The sequence below is a fragment of the Oenanthe melanoleuca genome, chromosome 4 (assembly GCF_029582105.1).
Source record: "Oenanthe melanoleuca isolate GR-GAL-2019-014 chromosome 4, OMel1.0, whole genome shotgun sequence".
NCBI lineage: Eukaryota > Metazoa > Chordata > Aves > Passeriformes > Muscicapidae > Oenanthe > Oenanthe melanoleuca.
In genome coordinates, this window is record NC_079337.1 from 45,736,522 (window position 1) to 45,760,116 (window position 23,595).

At 36.1% G+C, this 23,595-nt stretch overlaps 1 protein-coding gene across 1 annotated transcript in view; it reads left to right on the plus strand.

Annotated features, from left to right (window-relative positions):
- Positions 1–23,201, plus strand: part of GABRG1 (gamma-aminobutyric acid type A receptor subunit gamma1) — a 55,323-nt gene extending 32,122 nt beyond the window's left edge. Inside the window, exons 4-9 of the mRNA XM_056489783.1 lie at positions 7,686–7,906; positions 10,627–10,709; positions 11,844–11,981; positions 12,113–12,265; positions 15,241–15,452; positions 20,248–23,201. Coding sequence (XP_056345758.1) covers positions 7,686–7,906; positions 10,627–10,709; positions 11,844–11,981; positions 12,113–12,265; positions 15,241–15,452; positions 20,248–20,526 — 1,086 coding nt within the window. The 3' untranslated portion in view covers positions 20,527–23,201. The remainder of the gene's footprint in view (positions 1–7,685; positions 7,907–10,626; positions 10,710–11,843; positions 11,982–12,112; positions 12,266–15,240; positions 15,453–20,247) is intronic.
- The last annotated feature ends 394 nt before the right edge of the window (positions 23,202–23,595 follow it).

Below are 23,595 nucleotides of genomic sequence, written 5' to 3' on the forward strand. Positions count from 1 at the left end.
CCACAGCTGGCAAGGTTACATTAATGATAATAATCAATATAGTAATAGTACTACTAGTACTACAACTCCTGTTTATTTTTGCTTCACTGCCCTGGTTTCAGTAGAGTGTGCCAGCACATGGATTGGGAATCCTGCTTGTTTCATCTCAGACTCATAGCATTCACAGCCAGAGCAATAACCAAACTGCCTCTGAAGTACCTGAGATTTCAGACCTAAGTGCTCTGTAGTTGCATAGGGCTCATCTGTGATTCTGTAATGTGTTAAAGAAATTGCTGGAGTGCCGAGCTGTGGATGAGAACAGGTCTAGGCAACAATTCTGAAAAAGCTTTCTTTTTATCTGTGGTCAGTCTGCCAGTGTGCTGTGATAAAGTCTTGTAGTTTCTTGTGTTCCTAACACTTGATCTATTTAAATGTTGATGTGAATTTATTTCGTAAAGGTTTTCTTTTGTTGCTTTTGCACAGTATATCTTCCATGATCACCTTCTCTTCTCCTGTGCTCAGTTCCTTGTAAATTTTCATGCACAAATTCAGCCACCTTTTTGTGCCATTGCCTGCTATTCTGTCTCCTTTTGTCGAGTTTAAATTCTGTCTTGTGTCACTCATATGTGTTCACAGTTGTTTTCTTAGCTCAATATGGCTGAATCACAGCTTTAAAACTTACAACTTTTCACCTCTTACACACTCTCAGTTGCTGTGAATAATCATTATTCTGTGCCATTGAGGATTGAAATCTAAAACTTTCTATGATGTGATGGATCTTAGAACCAGGAGTAGGGTCTCAGTTTTATTCTTGCAAATTCTGAATGCAAGGGATTTTATATTCCTTTATTTTTTAAGCTGTCACATGAAAACTCTTGTCCAAATTCCTGTGGTTATTCTAATGTATTTCTGTAACCTTTCCAGTTGCAGCTTGGCTCCACTCATATCATCTAGAGATGTCCTATAGATAGAATTTTCCACTTTTTCTACTGAGTTATCTGTTGCTCAAGTTCTTCTTTTGTCTTCTCTTTCATTGGATCTCACACATAAACTGATCCCTTTCACTTTCAAGGCACTTCAAAACCTGTCCTCAGCGATTTTTAGTTGTTTTTGTGGGTTATTTTTTTTTTCCCTCAAGAGGCCATTTCCTGCCTCAGATCTTGCTAGTTTCTGCTCCCATACTTTCAACTTTTTATATCAATTTCTCCCAAGCTGCACTTTATGCTTGAAAGAAACTTCCTATGAATGTCTGCATAGCCAGTTCATTGTTTCTCATTTTGTTCCTGTTTAAACTTACTTTTCCTTTTGCTTGTTTCCCATCTTTTCCCCTCTGTGAAGGTTACAAAATACCACAAATAATTTAAGCTCGTGTTGTCCTAAAGTTGCTACCTGTAATTATGCCCCTGTTGGCTTTCCAAATCTTGACTTTTATGTTAAATCCAAGTCATAAGCTCCTTGCAGATGTTATGTATCCTGTATAAGCAATATTGAGTGCCTGCATAGCTCAGTTGTGATCTGAGATGAACTAAATCAAGAGTAATGTGATTGTAAGTATTGCATAGCACTTCATTAAAAAGATAAAGGTATTGACTAGTGTTAAAGCTAACCCAAACAGCACTTTACTCTTCCTTTTCACCACAAAGCTGCCAGACTACTTGTCTGCTCTGATTTACATTTTATTGTTACTTCCTGTGCCCTAAAATCCTCTCCAAACACTTTCTGTCTTCTTCAGCTGTGTTGTGCCCCTTGGCACAGCTAAGACAAGATACATTTAATTTTTTGTCTGTACCTCTTATCTCTGTGTTAATACTGGGATTTGGAACCATGGCAGGAAAACCATGTACATTAAAGACCAAACAGTAACTGTGCAATTAGTCTTGCTTTGAAAACAGTTGCATCATACTGAAGTCAAGTATTCCCTTTAATTATGCTGGGAAACTACAAAACCTTGTATGCTTGAGTAATGTATGGCTTTGTTGTTAAAGCTGGCTGTGGTTCCTAATTTGGCTAGAGTGTCTCTAATCACAGGAAGGTAAATGTAGCTGCTTACTTTAGAAAGTACAGTCAATGGAGCTGATAAATTACTATTGACAATCTCTAAGCCAAATCCTTAATCCATTTATTCCTAGTTTTTTGATATATATGTATTTAAATATGTTTGGTGGTTGATTTGTTTTTATTTTTATGTGGGTGTTTTATGTTTGATTGGGGTTTTTTGTTTCAGTTTTTTTCCTGGTTTTTGTTGTTGTGGGTTTTTGTTTTGTTTTGTTCTGAGTTCTCTTCTCTAGCTTTTTCTAGAGTTTAATGTTTGTTCATTAGAGCTACTGACTGAAATATTCAATTTTTCTTTGAAAAGTAGATCCAAACTTTTTACATACTTTTTACCATGAGAATGTATATAGATTATGTATATAACTTATCTACTTCCTCTCCTTATGGTCTCCAAATGGCCAAAATCTAAGCTGATGAAATAAAAGCATAGATTTTGCTGAAGTGCTTTTGTTAGTTTTCTAGCTAATCTTTTCACTACTGGCAAGATTTTAATGATAGTTCATAATCTACAAAACATTGAAATAAGTCTTGCCTTTTATTCATATGGCTGCTTGCATCTGTCAATTTGCATGTTCAAAATAAGGACTAGATTAGCACAGATGCCACATTATGATGTGAAGAGTGAGATTTTTTCAGAATTGTGACTATGTAGGTCTTGCTGTACTCCCTTACCTTCTGTAGATATGATTTGCCATATTTCCACTTGCCCTGTGCATATGTTCTCATAGCATCCTCCAGTGTGATTATCTGTTCAATTATAGCAATCTGACTCACTAAAAGACTCTGGAAGCAGAGGTTATGCACTGCTGCTCACTGCATTTCCTGCAGCCCTCACCTCTTCCATGGCTGCAGCATCATTAATGTAATGTAAATTAATGTAAAAACAGGTATGTGTCAGAAGCACTGTGGTTTGTTGGATCTATTAGGTTTCATCCTAAGGTCAGTTAGTTCAGATTGCTTTAGAGAACAAACTAAAATGGTTTACTAAACCAAGCAACTTTACTTTTTGCTTTGGTCTCAGCCATGGGGACTAAGTTCTGAAACCATCATTGGCTCTGAATCAGCTCAAAAAATCTCTTTAAAGGGCTTTAAAAGTAGCCTACCAAGGAGAGTAGCCACATTTTCAACATTTTGCTAAGAGTGGTTATACATCAAGGATAGGTTAAGTATTTTAATAAATTACTTTATGGCCCCTTATTGATGTCAAAAGAAATTTGAGTGAGGGAAAAGGTAAAGGTTACCAGTGTTTATTGGCAGCACCCTGGGAAGATGAAGATAAATTGGCTAATGCTTGATGCTTCATTTTGTGCTTACCTCTTAGCAAAATATGTGCTTACTGCTTTTGTCTATGATTTTTTTTGTTTTTAAAATCTTTTCATCAGAATACTAAATTGATATTTGGTATTAAATCACATCTCTTATTGTGGAAACATATAGACTGGTAGAGTGCTTTCTTTAGTTTCCCCTTCTTAATTTTTTCTTCTAAAAAATTTCCTGTCTCACTGACATTGAATTCCAGTTTAAGGAATTGGAATGCTGAATAGAATGATAAAATAACTGACTAAATTGAAGTCATGTTCACTTGTTAGTTGAACTACTTTGAGGGGCTCCATATGAAACAGATTCCAGAATGTGCCTTTAGAGGAACCTTTAGGTGCCCTTCATACAAAATTTTGAATCTGGAAGAAAAACTGAAAATGAAAAATGAAATGTTTTTACTAATTTTTCTATGAAATTCACTGGTCATTAGCTGCATTGTAGGTCTATAGCTTGCAACAATTTTTTTAGTTCTGAGTTTGGTTTTGGGACTCTTCCTTGATTTTCTGTTTGGCCTCATGAGGCTGGACTACTTTCTCCTGTTCTCAAACAAAATGTGTTGTATTTAATATAATCCAGCCAGCAATTTTGCTATTTATTACTGGCCTTCTCCACAATTCTTTTATTGTGGAATATCAGATCAGTTGTTGGACTGTCAGGAAAAATATCCAAGAATTCTTTTTTTCTTATTTGCTAGATTTTTTCCTGTCCTTATTGACATTCTATTGGAATTTGTGTGATGCAGTTTATAATGAGAAACAGTTGTATTAGATGATATCTGACTCTCTTTCTTTCACAACTTTCCTGTAAAAAAACCAAAAAAACCAAAGCAATCCACTGACCTGTTTTCAAGGCTGACTGTAATTGAGCATTCATGACAATGAAACATATTGAGGATTCTATTTGTCCCTTTTCAGTAGCTGTTCCTGCTTTGTTTGAAGTAATTGTATTTATACATTAAATTTCTTCCACCCAGGCTATGAATCTGTTTGTCAATTGTCACAGTTTGTGTCCTGCGTGGCCCTTTAATGGTAACCTCTGATTAGTTCCCAGCCTTTGGAGTTTGTTACCATCTTTTAGAGAGGAAAAAGATGGAGGAGGATTGAAGTTATCTGTAAATAATTAGGCAGGTGGGCACTTCATGCCAGCTGTGAAAAAAAATTACTCAGCAATTTAATCAAAAGCCAAATACGAGCCAGTATGTGCCATTGTTCTTGAACCCTGTGAGGCTAAATATTAATAAAATTGCATTCTGCTATGGCTGTGACTAACACAGCCATAGATGGATTCCACTTTACTCTGCATGGCTATTTCATCATTAGCTTAATTTGAAAGAGAGAGTAGTAAACCAATTTTTATGGTTGCAAAGTGGCATTAAATGGTGAGTTTCAAGAAAGACGAGTAGAAGTGACAAGTGTTAATTTTGAATTTTTTAAGAAAACAAGGAAAGCAGAATAGTTGGCTAGAACGATTTGTTGCACTAAAAGGATATTGTATAAATCTTGCTGTTGTTGTTGTGTGGTTTATGCAATTCTAAAAAAAAGATAGGGCTTTTATTAAACTTCTTTTAGAAATAAAATACTCTCAGAAAAGACAATATGGTTAATTTTTAACCCAATTTTTAACAAATTTTAGAGACTCAGATTTACCCTCATTAAAAAGAAGTGGGAAATATTTTGGGCTTAAAATGTGATCCCATGTAAGATGCATTTTGTGAAGAATATGTGCCACCTCAGGATACATGGACCTTCGAAAAGATCACAGGGAGGCATAGGAAAAATAGATATGTTGTAGAAGCATGTAGAAATGTCACCAAGGCATACGGTAGAAGTGGAATAAGTGTTCTGGGGTGAAATCAGAGCACTGTCTCTGGGTCCCTGCTGAACAGGGTGAGCTGCTGCTGCCACCCACCATGTCTTTCAGGGGGGATGAATGGTAGGATTATGGATTATGGATTATGGATTATGGATTATGGATTATGGATTATGGATTATGGATTATGGATTATGGATTATGTCTGTAGTTGGCTGCTTCCAGAGGGAGAGGCAGAGAGATATTTCTGAGAGCAGAAGTGTGAGCTTACAGATGGAGGACAAGTCTCTTCAGGTGTGTTACAAGAGGCCAGCACTTGGATCTCATTTGACATTCAGCAAGACACTTGGAAACAAGCAGTTACTAACTTTTTGATGTTAAATTATTGTGTACTGGGTTATTTTTGAACAGTTTTAAATGCACCATGAAGAATTGTTCTTGGGGGTTTTTTGTGTTTTCTTTTTTTCCAAAAGTTTTCTAAACAACTCCTCTAATAAATAGCATGCTGGTTTCATCTGGGATAGAACTAATTTTCTTAGTAGCTGGTGCAGTGCTGCTGTTTGGGTTTAACAGGAAACAAACTTGCACATTTAATACAGAAATGTAAAAGAAGACAAATATCTGAGTCTGCTGAGGCTATTCCCTTACTTTTTGTCTTCAAAATAATCTTCCTTTTTTATTTTCATTTATTAAGATGGTTGATATTCTGTGACAAGCTGTGTTTTTTTGCTTGGCTGCATGTGCTACTGTGAAGTAGCTGCTTAGAGTAGCACCTTCAAACTCAGACAGTCTTAATTTTTTGTACATTTCATCATGTCTGTTGATTTATCTCATTTCTTTTTTTTTCCCTCTCCTTTGTACTGTAAATGCAATGCATAAATCTTTGTTCATTCTGTTCCATTAAAGCCCATTAAAACACTTCTCTTGTGAACTGCCTTGAGCTCTCCTTTATACTACAGCAAGGCAAGTTTCATTTTCAGTTGTAACAACTACAGATGAGCACAGAAAGCTGAATTTTAAGGTTAAACAGTACCAGGGTTTTCACAGGTATCTGAAATTCTGTTTACAGAAAAAAAATAAAAGATCAAGGACTTGTTATGACCTGCAGAATCTTCCTCTGATGGCAGTGACTCTCAAGAAATATGCAGAGCTTTAGAACAAGGTCACCTTAAAAATGCATTTTTAAAGTCTTTTTGTTCTCTCTCTCTCTCCACTGTTTGCCTCATGCATTAGTTGTTCACAACCTTTGAAAAACACTGAGTTACCACAGTTCAGGTGGTAATTCATCTGCTATACATCACAGAGCAAGAGAAAACCTCCCTCTAGCATATCTGTTTCCTGAACTTGCACTTCTCCCATCTGGTGAGGTGGGAAAATTAAAGAGATTAAGACAGCCCTGGAATATCTGCCATGGTACTTCTCAAGGGTGATGTGCCAAATTTCTCAAACTTTCCTGAGGATGGGTGGTATCACTTGCTGAAATTAGTGAGGAATCTCTAACTTGTACAGTTGGCTGATGTGATTGCTTAAAAGGAAAATGAACAAAAAATCCAGTCCAATCAATGAAGCCTTCAGCTTTTATTTAAGACAGAGTTGATTTGCTGCACTATGCATTTTTAATGACCACATAAACTAGTACTAACCTCTTTGGCTCGAGCAAGAGCACAAACACTGTCTCTTCCTCACTTTCTCCTGTCCATTCAACCCTCCTGTCCATTCTCCTGCCCATTCAGAGCTGCTGCTTTACCCCTTTGCCTGAAGTGCAGCTGACTTGATTCTTCAAAAAGCAGAATTCTTTTATGCATCTGTATTCCTCATCTCTCTCTAATTTTACTGTGTCAAGAATTACTTCATAAAAGGGGGATTTGCTTTTATTGATTTATTTTGTTTTTCACCTGTCTTTTCTGGCCATAAATCTACAAAGGGATTTGATATTCTATTACAGGAGTTTCCTAAAGTGGAATTTCTTTTGGGAAATTTCCTTTTTGATTATGATTATATAAATTTTTGTGTGCATGTTGGTAGGTATACAGAGCAGATGGTAACAGCTAGTTCTGCAAACTATCATGTTTGACTTCCACATAGTCATGAATTCTTCATAATCTGAAATTTCTCGAAAAACATTAAATTGTGTGTTGAAAAGTTTGGGGGAAAACATAGAAAGCTTGCTTTGTTTGGTTCTTACAAGATGTAGAATATCTGTTTTGACAAACATAGTCTAGCCATGAAGTGCTAAGGTTTCCCTTAACTTTCTGTCCAGGGCCCCCAGAGGTGATTGCACTGTGAGCACTCCCATCATGTGTCTTCTTGCTGAAGTAATCAGTGTGTGTCAGGGGAGAGGAGGTAGGGGCAGAAGGCTGTGGCATCTTTTGTCTCTCATTCTGGGCTCACTGGCTGCTGGCTGCTGGCAAACAGTCATACAAAGGAGAATAGAGGAAGTTTGGATTTATATATGAGTCAAAAACCAGCTGGCTTGCAGACTTTGGTAAACACAAACATAGTTTTGGTTGTTTCTCTGTTTTTAGGAATACACTATAGATATAATTTTTGCCCAGACTTGGTATGACAGTCGTCTAAAATTTAACAGCTCAATGAAGGTGCTCATGCTTAACAGCAATATGGTTGGAAAAATTTGGATTCCAGACACTTTCTTCAGGAACTCAAGGAAATCTGATGCTCACTGGATTACAACGCCAAATCGCTTGCTTCGAATCTGGAGTGATGGAAGAGTATTATACACTCTAAGGTGGGTTTTTATTATCTGGGTAGAAAAAAACCAAAACCCTGTTATGACCAGGAATATGAAAATGATGAATATGAAACAAATTCCTGTCATCTCTTTTGTTATGGACCAAAGGAATTTGCAAGGAGTTGATTAAACAAGAAAATAAAAAAATATCATTTGATCATGAAAACGATGAAATTCATGGTATTGAAATATAATGCAGAGATAATTGCCTAAGGACAACTGAAGGGGATAGCAAATTTTGGTCTCATTTAGATACATGCAAGATTTTAAAAAGGATGTTGTATAGTATAAAACATCATGGTGGTCTGTCACTAATATACTGCAGATAAAATTTTTTTGGTCTAAATACTTCATAGTAATTTCCACTAAACTAAATTCTGTAAGTAAAATATTAAATTTTTCAAATAATAAAAGTTATGAGAATTTTGATTAAAGCTAAGGCCCCAGTCCTGCATGTACTTCTTAACATTTTTATGCTTGCAATCTATTAAAATCAACAGATCTGTTAATCCAAAATAGGCATGAGCAAACATATTGGTGATAATTCTACTTGGCAAATGGGAGATGCCTCTGCTGCTTTTAAGTTTAAGGCTATCTTTACGGATTTTTTAGTCACTTTTCAAACAGTTCTTGAAAGGCTGTAGTCTACAAGAAAGTATTTTAACATCATCTCTGTCATATTTTTTAAATATGCCAAAAAAATCTTATAAGAAGCCAGGAGCTGATCAGAAAGTATTCCATGCAGTGGATGCCATTAATATGATTTTGCTCTTAAAAGTTTATTTATTTATTTATTTATTTATTTATCTATTTAAAACAAAAAGTGGCACTTTTAATTGGTTTCTTCTCAATCATTTATGCTGTGTTCATATGCAGTCTACGTTGTATGAAAAACTTATAAATTTCTCCTGTATCGAATGTAAGAAGAATTAGAATGATTTACAAGGATTCTCTTCACTGAATTTTTTCTTAGTATGCATCATTTGAGAGCATACAGAAATCTCTGAAGAGCACTTTTTAAATGGTTTATTATGCCAGTTGGTGTTTATAAAAGCCTCTAGAGAGCCCCTTCTGTTGACATGCTAATTTTTTTTCTTTTTCTAATTAACAATTGTAGAGTCACACTTGGACTTTACCCTTCCATTGTCCATTCATTTTGAATGCAAAATTTCTTCTAAAGAGATTCAAAGCAACAGAAGGAAATAATTATGAGCAAAAAAATCATGTGAGCCCTCACAGAGCAATAGGTTAGAATTACAGTATCAGAGTAAGAGAAATAAAGTGCAACGAGTTGGTAACAGAACAGCAGAACAGGTTTTCACCCAGCACTGCAACATGAAACATCTGTATGGGTGAGGATATGGCCTGAATTTGACCTAAGGTAAAACAACATTGAGAGGTTAATATCTTGCTTATTGAAGGAACAATAATATGATCTGACAATGCTCCAGGTTAGTGGGCTGCCCTGTGCCAGCACTCTTTTTTGTAATTCAGGGAGCAGACGTGGTGAAAATGTTGATCATCCTTAGTGAATCTCCTCTGAGGGCAGCCCATGGTCTCTCCATTGCACCAACAGTGATTCCAGATCTAGTTGTGGTGCCTTTAACACAAGGCTCCGCTTGTTTTGTTTTTATTTGAGTGTTTAACTACCCAAAAATTGAAAATGGAAAGTAAAGGCAATAAATGCATAAATCATAGTTGAAAAATTTGAAAAGCATGTCCATAGGGATGCAAGTCCTCTGCTTAAAAGTTTGGGGAAGGGTCTTTCTCCCTCTCTCCCACAGTGTATGGTAAGAAAAACACTTTTCCTTATAAAACTTTGGTCAGGTCATAGTGGCAGTTAGTGTAAATACTTTGTTCAAAGGCTTAAAGACCTATCTGGCAGCATGTCCCACAGTCTTTTCCCATCCCTTCTTGTCTAATATATAAGCATTGCACGCACTCAAATATGAGAGCATTGTGTCAATTTTCAAAGTGGGTTTTAGAAGACATTCTGACTTTCTACACAGTGTTGCCAACAAAGGAGGAGGTGTTTTAAATGCAAAGAAGTCAGTTTGGAGTCTGGCCCCTTACTTTGGCTTACTAGTGAAAGGTAGCAGAACTGGGTTTCGCACTTATTGCTTGGAAATCTGTGATAGCATTTTCAAAAGCAGAAAGTGATTTTGTTCAGAAAATTGAGTCCTAAACCAGTTCTAAAATGTTTATAAGTTGTGAATTATTTGAATGCCTTAGACATTAAATAAGTAGGAACATTGCTTACTTTTCCCTATCCAAATAGTCTGTACTAGAACTGCTTCCATGAGTACAGAGCAAATCCAATGTCCCCCATGATTTTTCACTTATGTAGCCATCACATACAATGATGCCAAATGCAATTTGACTTGATAAAAGTGTTGTACAAAAACTTTCTTTATGAGCTGTCATAAGCTCCTCTCCTTCCCCTATCTTCAGATCTCGTAGAGGGGCCCCCAAATCAATTGAAATGCTTGAAATGGCTTGAAATAAAAATTGAAACAACACAGACCCTCAAGTTGCATGCAATAATAGTTTTGTTCTTTGGTGGTAATGCTGGATGTTATTTTTCTGATACATGTGAGGCTATTCATAATATCCATTAATTGGCAAAATTTACTTCTATGAATGTTCTTCACTATGTAGTCTGAAGTATCTGAAGTCTTGAGTATAACCTATTTTTTCCCCCTTCCTTTTCTAATTAGGTTGACAATTAATGCTGAATGTTATCTTCAGCTTCATAATTTTCCTATGGATGAACACTCCTGTCCTCTGGAGTTTTCAAGCTGTACGTAGTAAAACACTTTTTTGTCCTCTTTACATTCAGGCTTTAAATTTACTTAAATTTTGGCATCAGGAAAGCAAATGTTTACTTTTTAAAGCCTGTCAGCAAAAGAAAGAACTGACCATTCATGTTTTGACTAGATTTATTGCATTTAATACACTAATGTACGAGTTGAATCACATGCATTTTTTGCAACTTTAAAGATAATGTTATTACTTAGGAGTCTAATACAATGCCTATTCCAGTTAATGGAAATGAAAAAACTTTATTTTCTTATTCCTGCAAGACTTGACAGATTTGAATTAGTTCAATATGGTATACTTAAAAAAAAAAAAAAAAATAAGATATATCTTCTTCAACCTGCTCCTGTAAATGCTGAATGCCTTTTCTTTTGAGTGGGACTTACTTTATATGAACCTTCAGGTTGCATTTTTTTAATGCAAGCTATGTTAAAAAAAATCCTAGGGAATTCTGCTATTGTAATCACAGAGTCATTAAGGTTGGAGAAAAACTCCAGGATCACCAAGTTCAGCCTAGGACTGAACACCAACTTCTCAACTAAACCACAGCACAAAGTGCCACGTCCAGTCGTTTCTTGAGCACCTCCAGGGATGGGGACTCCTTGAGCAGCCTGTTCCAATGTTTCACAACCTTTCAGTGAAGAAATTCTTCCTGGTATTCATCTTGAACCTCCCCTGTCCTCTCATCCTGTTGCTGGCTGCATAGGAGAAGAGGCCAACTCCCATTTTATTACAGCCTCCTTTCAGGAGATCATCCCTAAACCATCAAATTATCTCCTATTAAGTGTCTGTACTTTTAAGCTCTTTCTGATAATTTAATGATAATGTAATGACGTTTATGTTTTAATAGTGATGATTCTGAGCCAGTTTTTTATTACTGGAGTTTCAGAATTCCATGTAGATATTTTCTAAACATTTATATTTGCACAGTTTTTGATTGATCTAACATTTACCTAGGCTTAAAACCATATATTTTGTGGTTCAATTTTAAGTGTATCAGGTCTCAGATCCACTTTATGTATAGCCCTGGTTTAGTTTATAAGTAACTTCAGAGATCAGATAACATGCTTTGGTACATTCAATGGCTGAATGTTTGATTTGTTTTGTTTTATTCTAGATGGCTATCCCAGAAATGAAATTGAATACAAATGGAAGAAAACCTCTGTTGAAGTGGCAGATCCAAAGTACTGGAGATTGTATCAGTTTGCATTTGTAGGGCTACGAAATACAACTGAAATTTCCCATACCTTGTCTGGTAAGGAAAAGTGTTAAGTTTTATTTTGTGCAATATCTATTTAGATCAAGACTAACAGATGAAGATACAACTGAAAACCATATTAGAAGTCATATAAATGTTTTTTCTTCTTCTTTTTTTTTAATTTTTAGGTGATTATATTATTATGACAATATTCTTTGATCTCAGCAGACGTATGGGATATTTCACTATTCAGACATACATTCCTTGTATACTCACAGTTGTTCTTTCATGGGTGTCATTTTGGATCAATAAGGATGCAGTTCCTGCCAGGACTTCTCTGGGTAAGAATGTCTTTTTCAGCCTTGAAGGATCCCTTGCAGCAGGGAGTAAATTAACCACAGTTTATTCCCCTTTAGATTGTGACCATTGGTCATTCTCTTGAACTGCAACATTGGGAGGAGAGAATCCTGCTGTGGTTGCATGGCAGGGTTTAAGGAAGATATGCTGAGCACGGAAATCTTGATCCAAGTCTTGGTCTGCTCTTGTTCACATGAATACATCTTTTCTTCTTTATGTTTTTTTATCATCTCCAGGGACTGTCATGTGGCAATTATTAGTCTGACACTTAACATCATGGAAAAAAATCAAGTAATTACTACATGAGCAAAAATGGCGAAAATCTGGTTTAATTTTTTTTTTTTTGTTGTTGGCATAGAATTTTTGATTGTTTTTTGCTTGTTCGTGTTTGGAGGGGTTGTTTGTTTGTTTGTTCTTAATATAATGATTCAATTATTCTTTTAGACCCAGGATAGGACAGAAAATTTGCAATCAAATTTGCACTTCAAGCAGTTAAGCCTATAATTCACAAAACCTCCTGCTTTTACTACAGACAGTACTGAAGCGTGTTACAAGTTCTAATACAAAGATAATTCTGTGTTAGTGTCATCTTGGCCAACCTGTTTAGCATGGCATCAGCCTGCTGAGTGTGACTGTTCAGGATTCATGTGCTGCCTCAGAGAAAAGCTGTAGTCCCCACATAAAGCCTGATACAGGTACAGGGAGCACACAGGACACAGCTTTGAGCTTAGCAGGACAGATGCATACAGCAGAACTGGTGACAGCAGACCTCTTTTGGGGGAGAGGACAAGAGCTGAGTTGTATCCTAGGAAGTTAGAGATGTGAGTTAATTTTCATCATCAGTTAGAGCGTTGTGAACACACTATTCCCACCCTACAAGTGAATCCACACTTGAACTCTGCCTTTCCCACTGAAGCTGGGACCACCAGCAAGCCTACCAGATTAATGGGTTAAGAGAGAAAGAAAGCAAAAACCAGCATGGCTCAGTAGCCTAATGAAAAAATAAGGGAAGAAAATCTAAGTCTCAGACTTTATGTTATTTGAAAATGCTGCAGAGTTTAGTGAAGAGAGTCTAAGAACCATGAATAAATAAGTGAAATTTATTTTTGATAGTTTTAGACCTTGATGCAGAAATCTCATGAGATTTCTTTGACTGACTAATCATTGAACATCATTGTGGATTCTGACTAGTTATAATAGAATAGCTATAATAGGGAAAAAAGTGTTCTATTAGTATTCTTCTAGTTCTGTATCCAGCTTTTTCTTTTTACAAAGCACTTTTTTATGCCATGAACCTAGATCTCTGACGTCATGGTTAAGTTGAACTCAGTACTAGCAGTACTAGCCTTCCTCTACTTGAGATGAGATGCAAACATTTGTATTATCTTATTTACAGCTCCCAGCAGGTAGCTCTGAATCCTTTCTTGTAAACACACAAATGCCATCACTTGACAGATTGTAGGATGCATTTCTTGCATGCAAATGTTCTGGAGAAGAAGAAAGAGGGTACCTGCCAAATAGACAAAATTTTATGGAAAGATAAATTAATACAAGAAAGCCAAAGCTAAGCAAGGTTTATCATGGCAAGGAGCTGCTTTGCTGTTGAAGTTTTGCTCCCTGTGACAGCCCCCATGCCTTTCACACAGCAGACAAGGCTGGAAAAACTCCTGTCCCTTTTTGTCCTCTCTGAATGGAAGTCAGTGCAGGGAATGGTGGGTGCCATCTCTCACCCGGAGGGGTGCTGGAGTCTGGTACACTGAATAGACTTTTTCTCTCTTATGTATTGGAAGATCCTGGAAGATTGTGGTTTCCCAGAGCAAATGATTTGAGGTGATAAAAATGTTTAGATATTTAGCTATACAGAGAAATACTAAATTGATTTTCAAAAGTATCTGGTGGGAGTGAAGCACTTTTAAAGAACTCTTTGGATATCTGTTTGCCCTTTTAGGCATGTAATTTCATTGGGAAAACTCTTGGAAAAGCACTACTGCCTTCCTGCTGCAGGAACATCCATAGTGACCAGTGATTCAATGTTTTGATTTTTTTTGTTGTTTGGTTTTGTTTTTAATAATCGTGTGCACATAAATAACAATTTATTTGTGTGTTCAAGTATAGCTCTCCAAAGGTAAGGTCACACTTTAATTTTGGACTACTGTGTAAAAGGCTTTGCATCTCCCTGAAGCATCAAATATAAGAAGAAAGTGTTAAAACCTTACAAATCCTAAGCTAATGAAGAGTGGTAGAGTTGAGATTTTGAACACACAGCTATTAAGGACAGTTTGTTCTTTTAATTAGCTTGTATGTAAGTGGATTAAGGGAAACATTTTCTATTACTTAAGACACAGTGTTGAAAGCATATCTGATAATTTAGTGAATGAGACCAGAAAACCGTAAATATCATCAAATTTGATCTTCTATGTCTTCTTCAGAAACAGACAGTTGGAAACATTATCCATTTTTTTGTGTTTGTCAAAAATTTGAAATCATTGATAAATAATATATCTTTTATTTCTGAATGCATAGTTTAAAACATTTAAATTTTTCGAGCTAAGGGACTTCCTTGTGCTTATAAAATTTTCTCTGCTTAGTTGTACTGTTTTTCTACTGTATTTATGTGTACATTTTATGTCAGATAATATGATTACTTTTTTGGTGACAGTATAGTTTGATTACCTATTCATTTCCCTTTTTCTTTCTTTTCTTTTCTTTTCTTTTCTTTTCTTTTCTTTTCTTTTCTTTTCTTTTCTTTTCTTTTCTTTTCTTTTCTTTTCTTTTCTTTTCTTTTCTTTTCTTTTCTTTTCTTTTCTTTTCTTTTCTTTTTTTTCTTTCTTTCTTTCTTTCTTTCTTTCTTTCTTTCTTTCTTTCTTTCTTTCTTTCTTTCTTTCTTTCTTTCTTTCTTTCTTTCTTTCTTTCTTTCTTTCTTTCTTTCTTTCCTTTTCCCTTTCTTTTCTTTCTACAGGGATCACAACGGTGCTGACCATGACAACACTGAGCACAATTGCTAGGAAGTCACTCCCAAAGGTTTCCTACGTGACAGCAATGGACCTTTTTGTTTCAGTTTGCTTTATTTTTGTGTTTGCTGCCTTGATGGAATATGGCACCTTACATTACTTTACCAGCAGCAGAAAAGGGGACAAAGGAAAAGAAAAGAAGGCAAAATCTAAGCCATCAGTAAGTTTAGTCAAACAAGAAAAAAAAAAAAAGAAATACAGAGTTGTTTTTTTTTTATTGTAGCATTCATTTTGAGAGACTGCTTATTAAGTAGAAAAGCTAATGTTTAAAGATAATTAACACTAATTTTTTTTTTCATTTTTTTTGCAGTTGGGGGCTTGTACTAATCTTGTGTAAATGCAACTAGTGAGCAAAGGGTTTAGGTGATTTCACATATGTGAATGAGGACACATGAGCCTAAGGTGGAGATTGGTTTGACATAATATTCCATGCCCTTGGTGCTTCTAGAACTGCCCAAGAAGTGTGTGCCCATGGAGATGGTTCTGTAGGGGCACAGTGCTTCTGAAAACCTGGCAGAGAACCACAGCTAAAACTGCCCAAGTAAAGATAATGTGAATGGATTGAAGGTATGAGGATTTCCTTGGATCTGCATCACCTAACTTAAGTCTTACAAAGCTTTGCAAAGGAAAAAAATGCTTATTATTGGCCAGTATTCTAAATCCCACTGCAGAAATTCTATCTTAATTCTTTCCTAAATTGGCTTCTATGTTTCTTTCTGGTTAAATTAACTTTCTGCTTTTACAAGTTGACGTATTTATGGTAAAGCTCCACACATCTCAGGATCAAATATTATTCAATTTTAAGAGGCTTTCTGTTTCTGCAGTAAGCATACTGCAATGTCCAAAGAATTTAATGTTGGAAGTCAGTTCAAATATTTAAAGGTAGTCTTTATACTTCCTTCAATTCTCTCCAATGTTTTCTTACTTTAGTTTTGTAAAGCCCCTTTCCAAATCATTGCATCAAAAGATGCAGGAGCATTCCTGAACCATAATACCTCTTGCCATTTCTGGATGAAGGCTGAATACCAGCTCTGTGTGAGGTAAAACAGAAATTGATATGAAATTACAGAAGCAATGGCAGATATGGAAGTGCAGAAATCCTGTTATGGACCATATCCATTCTGCAAATCATGCCAGCAAGAATTGATGCACGCATTCTGAGCAGCAGTGCTGTGGGCCTTTCTCTTATGGGGGCACTGTGAAGCTGATTCCAGGGAAATGAGAGCCCTTAGGATTCCCTTGGTGAGCTGTTCTAAGGGGATCAGCTGTCTATTTAGGACAAGGCTAGTGGTGAAGTGTTAATATTTCCCCGTGCTGCCTTGGTCAGACTTCACTCTGATCCTCAGGGAATCCTGCACAGCCAGGAAAACTGGAAACCTGCTTCCTGTTAGTGGCAGAGATAAATGTGGGCACAGAAGAGGCAGAATGCAGGCTTTGGCAAGGGCACAGCTGGGTTATGAGGCTGTGGGGATGTCCCAGTGCCAGCACAGCAGGGTCAGTTTGGGCTGGGGCTGCAGTGAGGTCTCAGCAATGAGCAGGGAGCTGGGCAGGGCTGCTCCTGGCATGCACAACTCAGAGAAGGTGAAAATATCAGGAAACAGTGCTTTATTCAGACCAGGCAGAAATTAAAGATCAGCTGCTGACAAATCAAAAGACACTGAAGTAGTTTGCCAGTATGCTCTATTGAATGAAATAATGACACTCTGCAGAATCTGTTCACACGTCACCCATGTGTGCAATAATCTTCCAAGTGCTTTGAGATTTTCAGTGCTTATGAAAATTTCAAATGGAGAATAATGATGAGATAGAAACTATGAAACTTACTGAAAAAAATGCTGGAATTTGCACTAAGATTAAAATTAGCAATATAATACTATAAACACTGTCCAATTGTGTTTTACTGGGTTCTTAAACAAATTATTTCTAAGAAGTTGAAAAAAGAAATCTTTTTGCACAGAATTCTTTAAACAAGCTATGGTTATAAGACCATAAAAAAGAAAGAGATTACACTAAAAAAAGGGAGAATTAAATTTAATGTACTTAGATGCAAGGATTCTTATTTGATAGGAGTTTCTCTGGTGATGTTTTATAAAAAGCTGTGACTTTTCTTGCTCCAAATAAATAAAAAAGGAATCTAATTATTTAATGCAAAGTAATTCCATTACAAATACTTCTAGTTTTTCTTTTTTTTTTCTTTTATTTTTCCCCCTTTATTTTTGTCAAAGACTTCTATTAATTCTTTTAGTTTTGTAGTCACAGATATGTAACTCAAAAAAAACAGTTTAATTTTAAAAGGCAGTTAAATTCCTTCTGAAAATTCATTTAAAAGTGATTTTTTCCTTGGGAAACTTCCCTTGCATAGATCTTCTATTTCTACTGCAAAATACAATAAATGGTAACTATTCCAGGAACTGGTGCCAATAAGCCACAATGAATGATCTTATGAAAAAAAAAAAAAAAAAAGAGATTTTACAAATAATTTCCGTAGTTTTATCCTAGAAAATATGTGCTGGCATCATTCAAGAAAGGTAGTATGAATTGGCTTATGCAAATCCACATTAGTAAGGATAATGAGTTTGGGCAGGAAAGATTAAACTTAATTAGTTGTGGATCTTGTTCTGATGATCATTTCACCTGAAATGAGTGTATCAACTATGCCATGTTCTCCAAAGACAATGGCTTTCTTTTGTACTTAGTGTTATTGCAGAATAGATGGGGTTTGATCCTATCAGAGTGTATTATAAATGATCTCACAATACATGAAATTTTATCTACAATTTCAGTAGGCATAACCATAAAAACCAGCATGTAATTTTATATCTACTTGTTGTGGGTGTATTGTTGTGTCATTTTGGGTTTTTTTTTTCAATTTCTGCCAATTTATATAAAGGCATTTTTGTGAGGTGTTGGTCTTTCTTCCTCTTTTCCCTCACATTGCCTCTTACACACATTTTATGTATTTCCTGTAGGTAGCTAAGCCTACAGGATGACTGTGTCTGCCTCTCTCAAGCCACCTCTTCAAACTTGTAATTCAGTAGCCACCTCCAGTCTGTGCTGGTGATGAGAACAGTGGAAAGCAGTACTGTAATTTTTTCCTTCTCCCATGGTGTTTCTGTTGAGGATTCCTGTTTTATCCCACAAGTAGAAACAACTCATGCCATAAATCCTACATGGGCAAAACCAACAGTGAGAAAATTTTTTGTAAAACCAGAGTAGGTGTGCATCAGAAAGAGGCATCTTTCTCTGTTTATTTTCAGCAGAATAGAGATTTTTTTTCTTAAGTTCAGAAAAAAATTGAACTAATTTTTCATGTTTTATAAAAATAAGCCCTCTTTGCAATGCCTCAAATTAGGATAGAAGCATGGAACACCTGTTTTTTAGTGTTGCCAGTATTTTATCATAGCTGAAAAGAATAATGAGGTCCTTTAGGATTATAATTAGCTCCATAGGTTATGATGTATAATAAGTTTTGAAACAGCAGTCTGTGTGAAACTTTCTCTGGTAAAGACACTTATTAAATAAAGCTCTTTGAAAACATGGTGGATACTGCACTGCATTAACACCATCTCTTGGGATATTGGGTAAAATGCCCCTGAAGAAAAAGAATGTCACCTTAACAATGTAGAGAGATCTGTGTACTGGCCAAAGTAATTCCCAGGAAGTGGGACTTTAAAGCACAACAAGAAGCTAAATGGTGGCTTCCAACTTCCCATATGTTTTCATGGGTTTTCATTGCTAATCATGTATAATTGGTTAAGAGAACTTAAATATCCAGTTAGATTTTCTCACTGCTTCCTTTTCTGCTGTTTTATATCCTTACATGACAAAATATGAAGAATGTAGAAAAGAGAGAACACAATATAAGAGAAATGTTAATGTAACCCTTCTCTTTGGTCTGAAGATTTTAGAAGAGATGCTATTCCATAATATTCTAAATGTGGGGTGGGGTGGGATGGCATGGGATGAGGTAGACTTGAAAGAGGATCATGGAATAGCTTAAACCAGTCATGAGATTTAGAAAGAGAAGATAAAGGATAGATGAAAAAAGAGAATATCTTTTGAAACAATCAGGAAAACATGGATGATGCATATAAGACTGTGGAGAAGCAGAGAAATAGAAAGGGGAAAGGTGGGTTGTATTATTGAAAGTAAAAGGAAGGTGGAAAGGCAAAAGTCCCAAAAAAGGGAATGGTAAACACTATATGTACTAGGCGAGAAGCCACCCAGATTTTTTCAATGAGAATTATTAACATATCACACTGAGTTTTTGTCAGATACAAGAAGCCCACAGAAAGTGAAACTAAGAATTAAGAACTGAATTAATCAGTGACTTGAGTGGCATTCTCCTAAGGAGTCATGTCTTGGATTCTAAAGGAGGGCTCTGTTCAGGGATTTAACATCTGAGGGTAAGGCAGCATAGCCTGGCCTGATGTGTCTCAGTCTACTAAACTTCACCAGTGATGCTGCACTAAACCCATTAGCTTTTATATATTTGTGAAAATGCAGCTTCCAGGAACACATTCAGTCTCCTTGTAAAACCTGCACAAGATGGGAAGACCATCATTCCTTTGTTAGTGATGATTATAGCTTGTGGACTTGGTTGTGACCCAGTTGTCAAGAAGTGAGTGACTTCAAAATGTTTGTCTGTGTTGTGTAGATGGGATCAGCTAACCCTGTCTGTGTAACTAATTATCTACTATTCCCAAATCCCAGCACAACCCAATTTTCACTGTGCCAGGTAAAAGTCGTTCATGATCCTTTGCCTGCATGTGCTAATTACATGCAGCAGTTCACAATTTTCTAAGCTCCCCAAACTGTTTTCTTTAATCTAAGAATTTCTATCTATTGTACTGAAGGTGATTATATTGCCAGGGAAAGCCTATGGAATTACTTAATGTGAGAATAAAACCACACAAAACTGTATTTCCCTTTTTTTTTTTTTTCTTTTCCTTAAGAAACCACCTGCAATTGCTGTTCGACCTGGATCAACACTAATCCCAATTAATAACATTAATCATCTCCCTGAACGTGATGATGATTATGGATATGAGTGCCTAGAAGGAAAAGACTGTGCTAGTTTCTTTTGTTGTTTTGAAGACTGCCGCACAGGATCTTGGCGAGAAGGAAGGATACACATCCGCATAGCAAAAATTGACTCCTACTCTCGGATCTTCTTTCCAACTGCCTTTGCATTGTTCAATCTCGTTTACTGGATTGGCTATCTTTATCTGTAAATTTCAGAGGTTTGACAAACTCAGAAAACACATTTCTGGTTGAGTAGTCATTAATACTTTTAACTGAACAAAGATTAGAGCTGGTCCAAAATGACTCAAATTGTTTGTATGCTTTAAAAATTCGAAACAATGAGAGGAAATACGATGATGTAGTCTCCCTCTTGTGATCAACTGTAGAACTGATACTGGTATTTTGAAGAGAATATTTTAAAATAAAAACCCTGAGAATTATCTTTCCTGAACACACATACATATATTTTTTTCAGCTCTAAGAAAATGCAGAATCACAGGCTATGCTATTTAGCTGAACCATCCTACAAAAGCTCTCAATTTTAATCCTAAATGACAATGCAGAAGGATTTTGTAGCATCTCTTACACCTTTACAAAGAAAGCCTTAATTAAATGGGATTAATTACTCTCATCTATTTCATCCACAAGGTGATGATTTTATTAATCCCTAATTTTAAAAAGTTGAAATATAATATTTATCTTTTAAATCAGCCATTTTTCTTTCCAGTATGTTAAAAAGTGTGATTAGATGATAATTAATCAGTTTAGATTTATACAGAATGCAGGTATTAGAGCAGCAAAGAATGGATATATCAAAACACCCAAGGATAATTCTGAGCTTGTCTTATCCTGATCATGGATACAGACTTGTGGCTTTCAACCTTAGATTACATTTATTTCTGTGCTTCATTTCCTGTTACTTCAGTGTCATGAGTTCCCTGAAGCGGTCCAAGATGTCTACAGATTTCAGAAATTCTTTTCCAGCTGCCATTGCTTGCTCTTTTCATGGAAGACAGCCTGGTGTTGGCCAAGATTCTGACCATTAAGCATGATGATCTTCACATACTCAGTGCTGGAGAAAAAGTCATAACGCTGCATTTGGACGGATTTGTTCCAACAAAAAAATTTGTTCCAATTTGGAAGGCTGGTAACAGTGCTATAGTCAATGCACTCAAAGTCACTGTGTTAACTCCCCAGTCCTAAGAGTGCAGTGTGTGCTCTGGTCCACTTTCATACAGCATGGTTTTGTAGATTCAGTTTGTCACTGCACATGCCACTGACTGAGCCAAAACCAAGTGGTGTTGATGTATTGACTGTGTGGTATGGATTGCTGGTATTTACCTTCTTGATACTTGCTTGTTTCTAATGGAAATGATGTGTTGTGGAGGGGGATTTAAAATAATCCTTATGCATTGCAGAACCTTCTCTAAGATGGGATACATCCCCCCCCAAAATCACAGGACCAGTTCTCCATCCTTTTTGTGGTGAGAACTTTGGTAGAAATCCTTCAGTAGTGGTTTTTCTGGACTAGTTTCTTGTTGCTGGCTACTGCTGGCTGGCAACACTTGGTATCTAATTTCTATTTCTAAATCCATTGTCTTCATTATAGAAAAGTGTAATCTTTCCTCCTTTCTCAAAAAGAAACTGGTCTCAAGTGATCTTGCAAAAAATCACTGTAAAATTAAGATATACATTAAGTAAAAGTCAGCATTACACAGAAGACCTTACAGATCTTTAAAGAGGATTAATGGGATTAGCATTTGGCTGTAGGTAAGGATGTTCAGTACTAAAGATAAAGACATGATTAATAGCTAAGTGTAGAAAATGCTACATGAAAGGCTGCCCTCCTCCCCCCAAAATTTCTGTTGAATATGCTCCCACCCCTGAATTTCTCAGATAAGATTACTATATTTATAGTCTAGTTGGTACCAGACATAGTAAGATATGATATACAGTACACATTTCAGAGGAAATGTTACTCCAGCGTTCAGCCCCAAATTCAATGGAGAATGTGAGATTACGTGCAGTTGTACCGGAAGGAAGTGTGACAGAAGATCCAATTTTAATGAACACTTTATTTCAGTATTTAGCTGATGAAATATGAAAATTTGAAAGAGTCTGAAGGCCCAGATGATGAGGATGGCTGGCATTATTTGTGGAATGACCTTTCTGAGTACCAAGCTCTTCTGACTGTTGGACTGAGCAGAGAAGTGGGGTACCATTAACAAAATTACCTGCTATAATTCACTGGTCTTTTAGAGTCTCACTTCATAAAATGTTCAGTCCAAAAGAAACATGTCAGTTTTAATTCCGCAATGTAGGTTGATGCCTTTTGACAGCAAGCTGAACACATTCCTCTGCAGGAGGGACGAAGGTGGCTTCAGCAGTATGTCAGATATGTGCTTGAAAACAGTCAGCTTGATGTGCAATGCAAGGCCCAGATTTAGTGAGTTCCTGAGCTTCATTAATTCACCTTTAAACAAAGGAAACTTAAAAGAACTTGGCACTTCACAAGAGGAAATACAAATTTCACAGCCTGCTCTCCCCTGGCTCATCTAGTTAGCTGTTTCTATTCATGTGGTTGTCAGTTGCCAATCAGCCTCCAGTGACTGAATTGGAGAACAGAAAACATTCAGAATTGGCAAGGGATGGATAAGAAGTCTTTCATCTCTAATTTCTGTGGAACAATGTAATGGAGTATTAAACCTATTGAATGTTATGGTTGTTTGGCTTATGGATACATTTGCTTCTGTCTGTTGACAAACTTTTCTGTGTACTTCATTTGTTTCTGATGAAATAATTTCAGTTTCTCATAGCACTGTGAGTGCAAATAGGAATGAGAAGGCAGTGAATTGTAACATGGAATGTAATAAATGTATTATTTTAGTCCTATGTATTTTCTTTCTAATCTGCATGCAAACACTTGATTTCAAGAAATCTAAGCGATACTTTAAAAAATGGCAAGAAACAAACAGTATAATTAATTGGAGTTATTGCTGCAATAATTTTTCAAACTTACCTGGATAAAAAGTTTGTTTACTCTTAGCTGGGATCACATTTTTTGGGAGTCATATTATTTTGACCATCACTGCATAAGCACACACTTAAACATATTCCTAATTAGTACTGTTATTAGACCAGAATTCAGAAAAGAGAGTGCTTATGTACTGTCATAAAGAGTGATGCTATCATGAATTGATGCCATTAACACATGCTTAATTTGCACTAATTTCAATAATGAGTGTTCAGTAGCTCAAAAAATAGAACATTAAGGATGT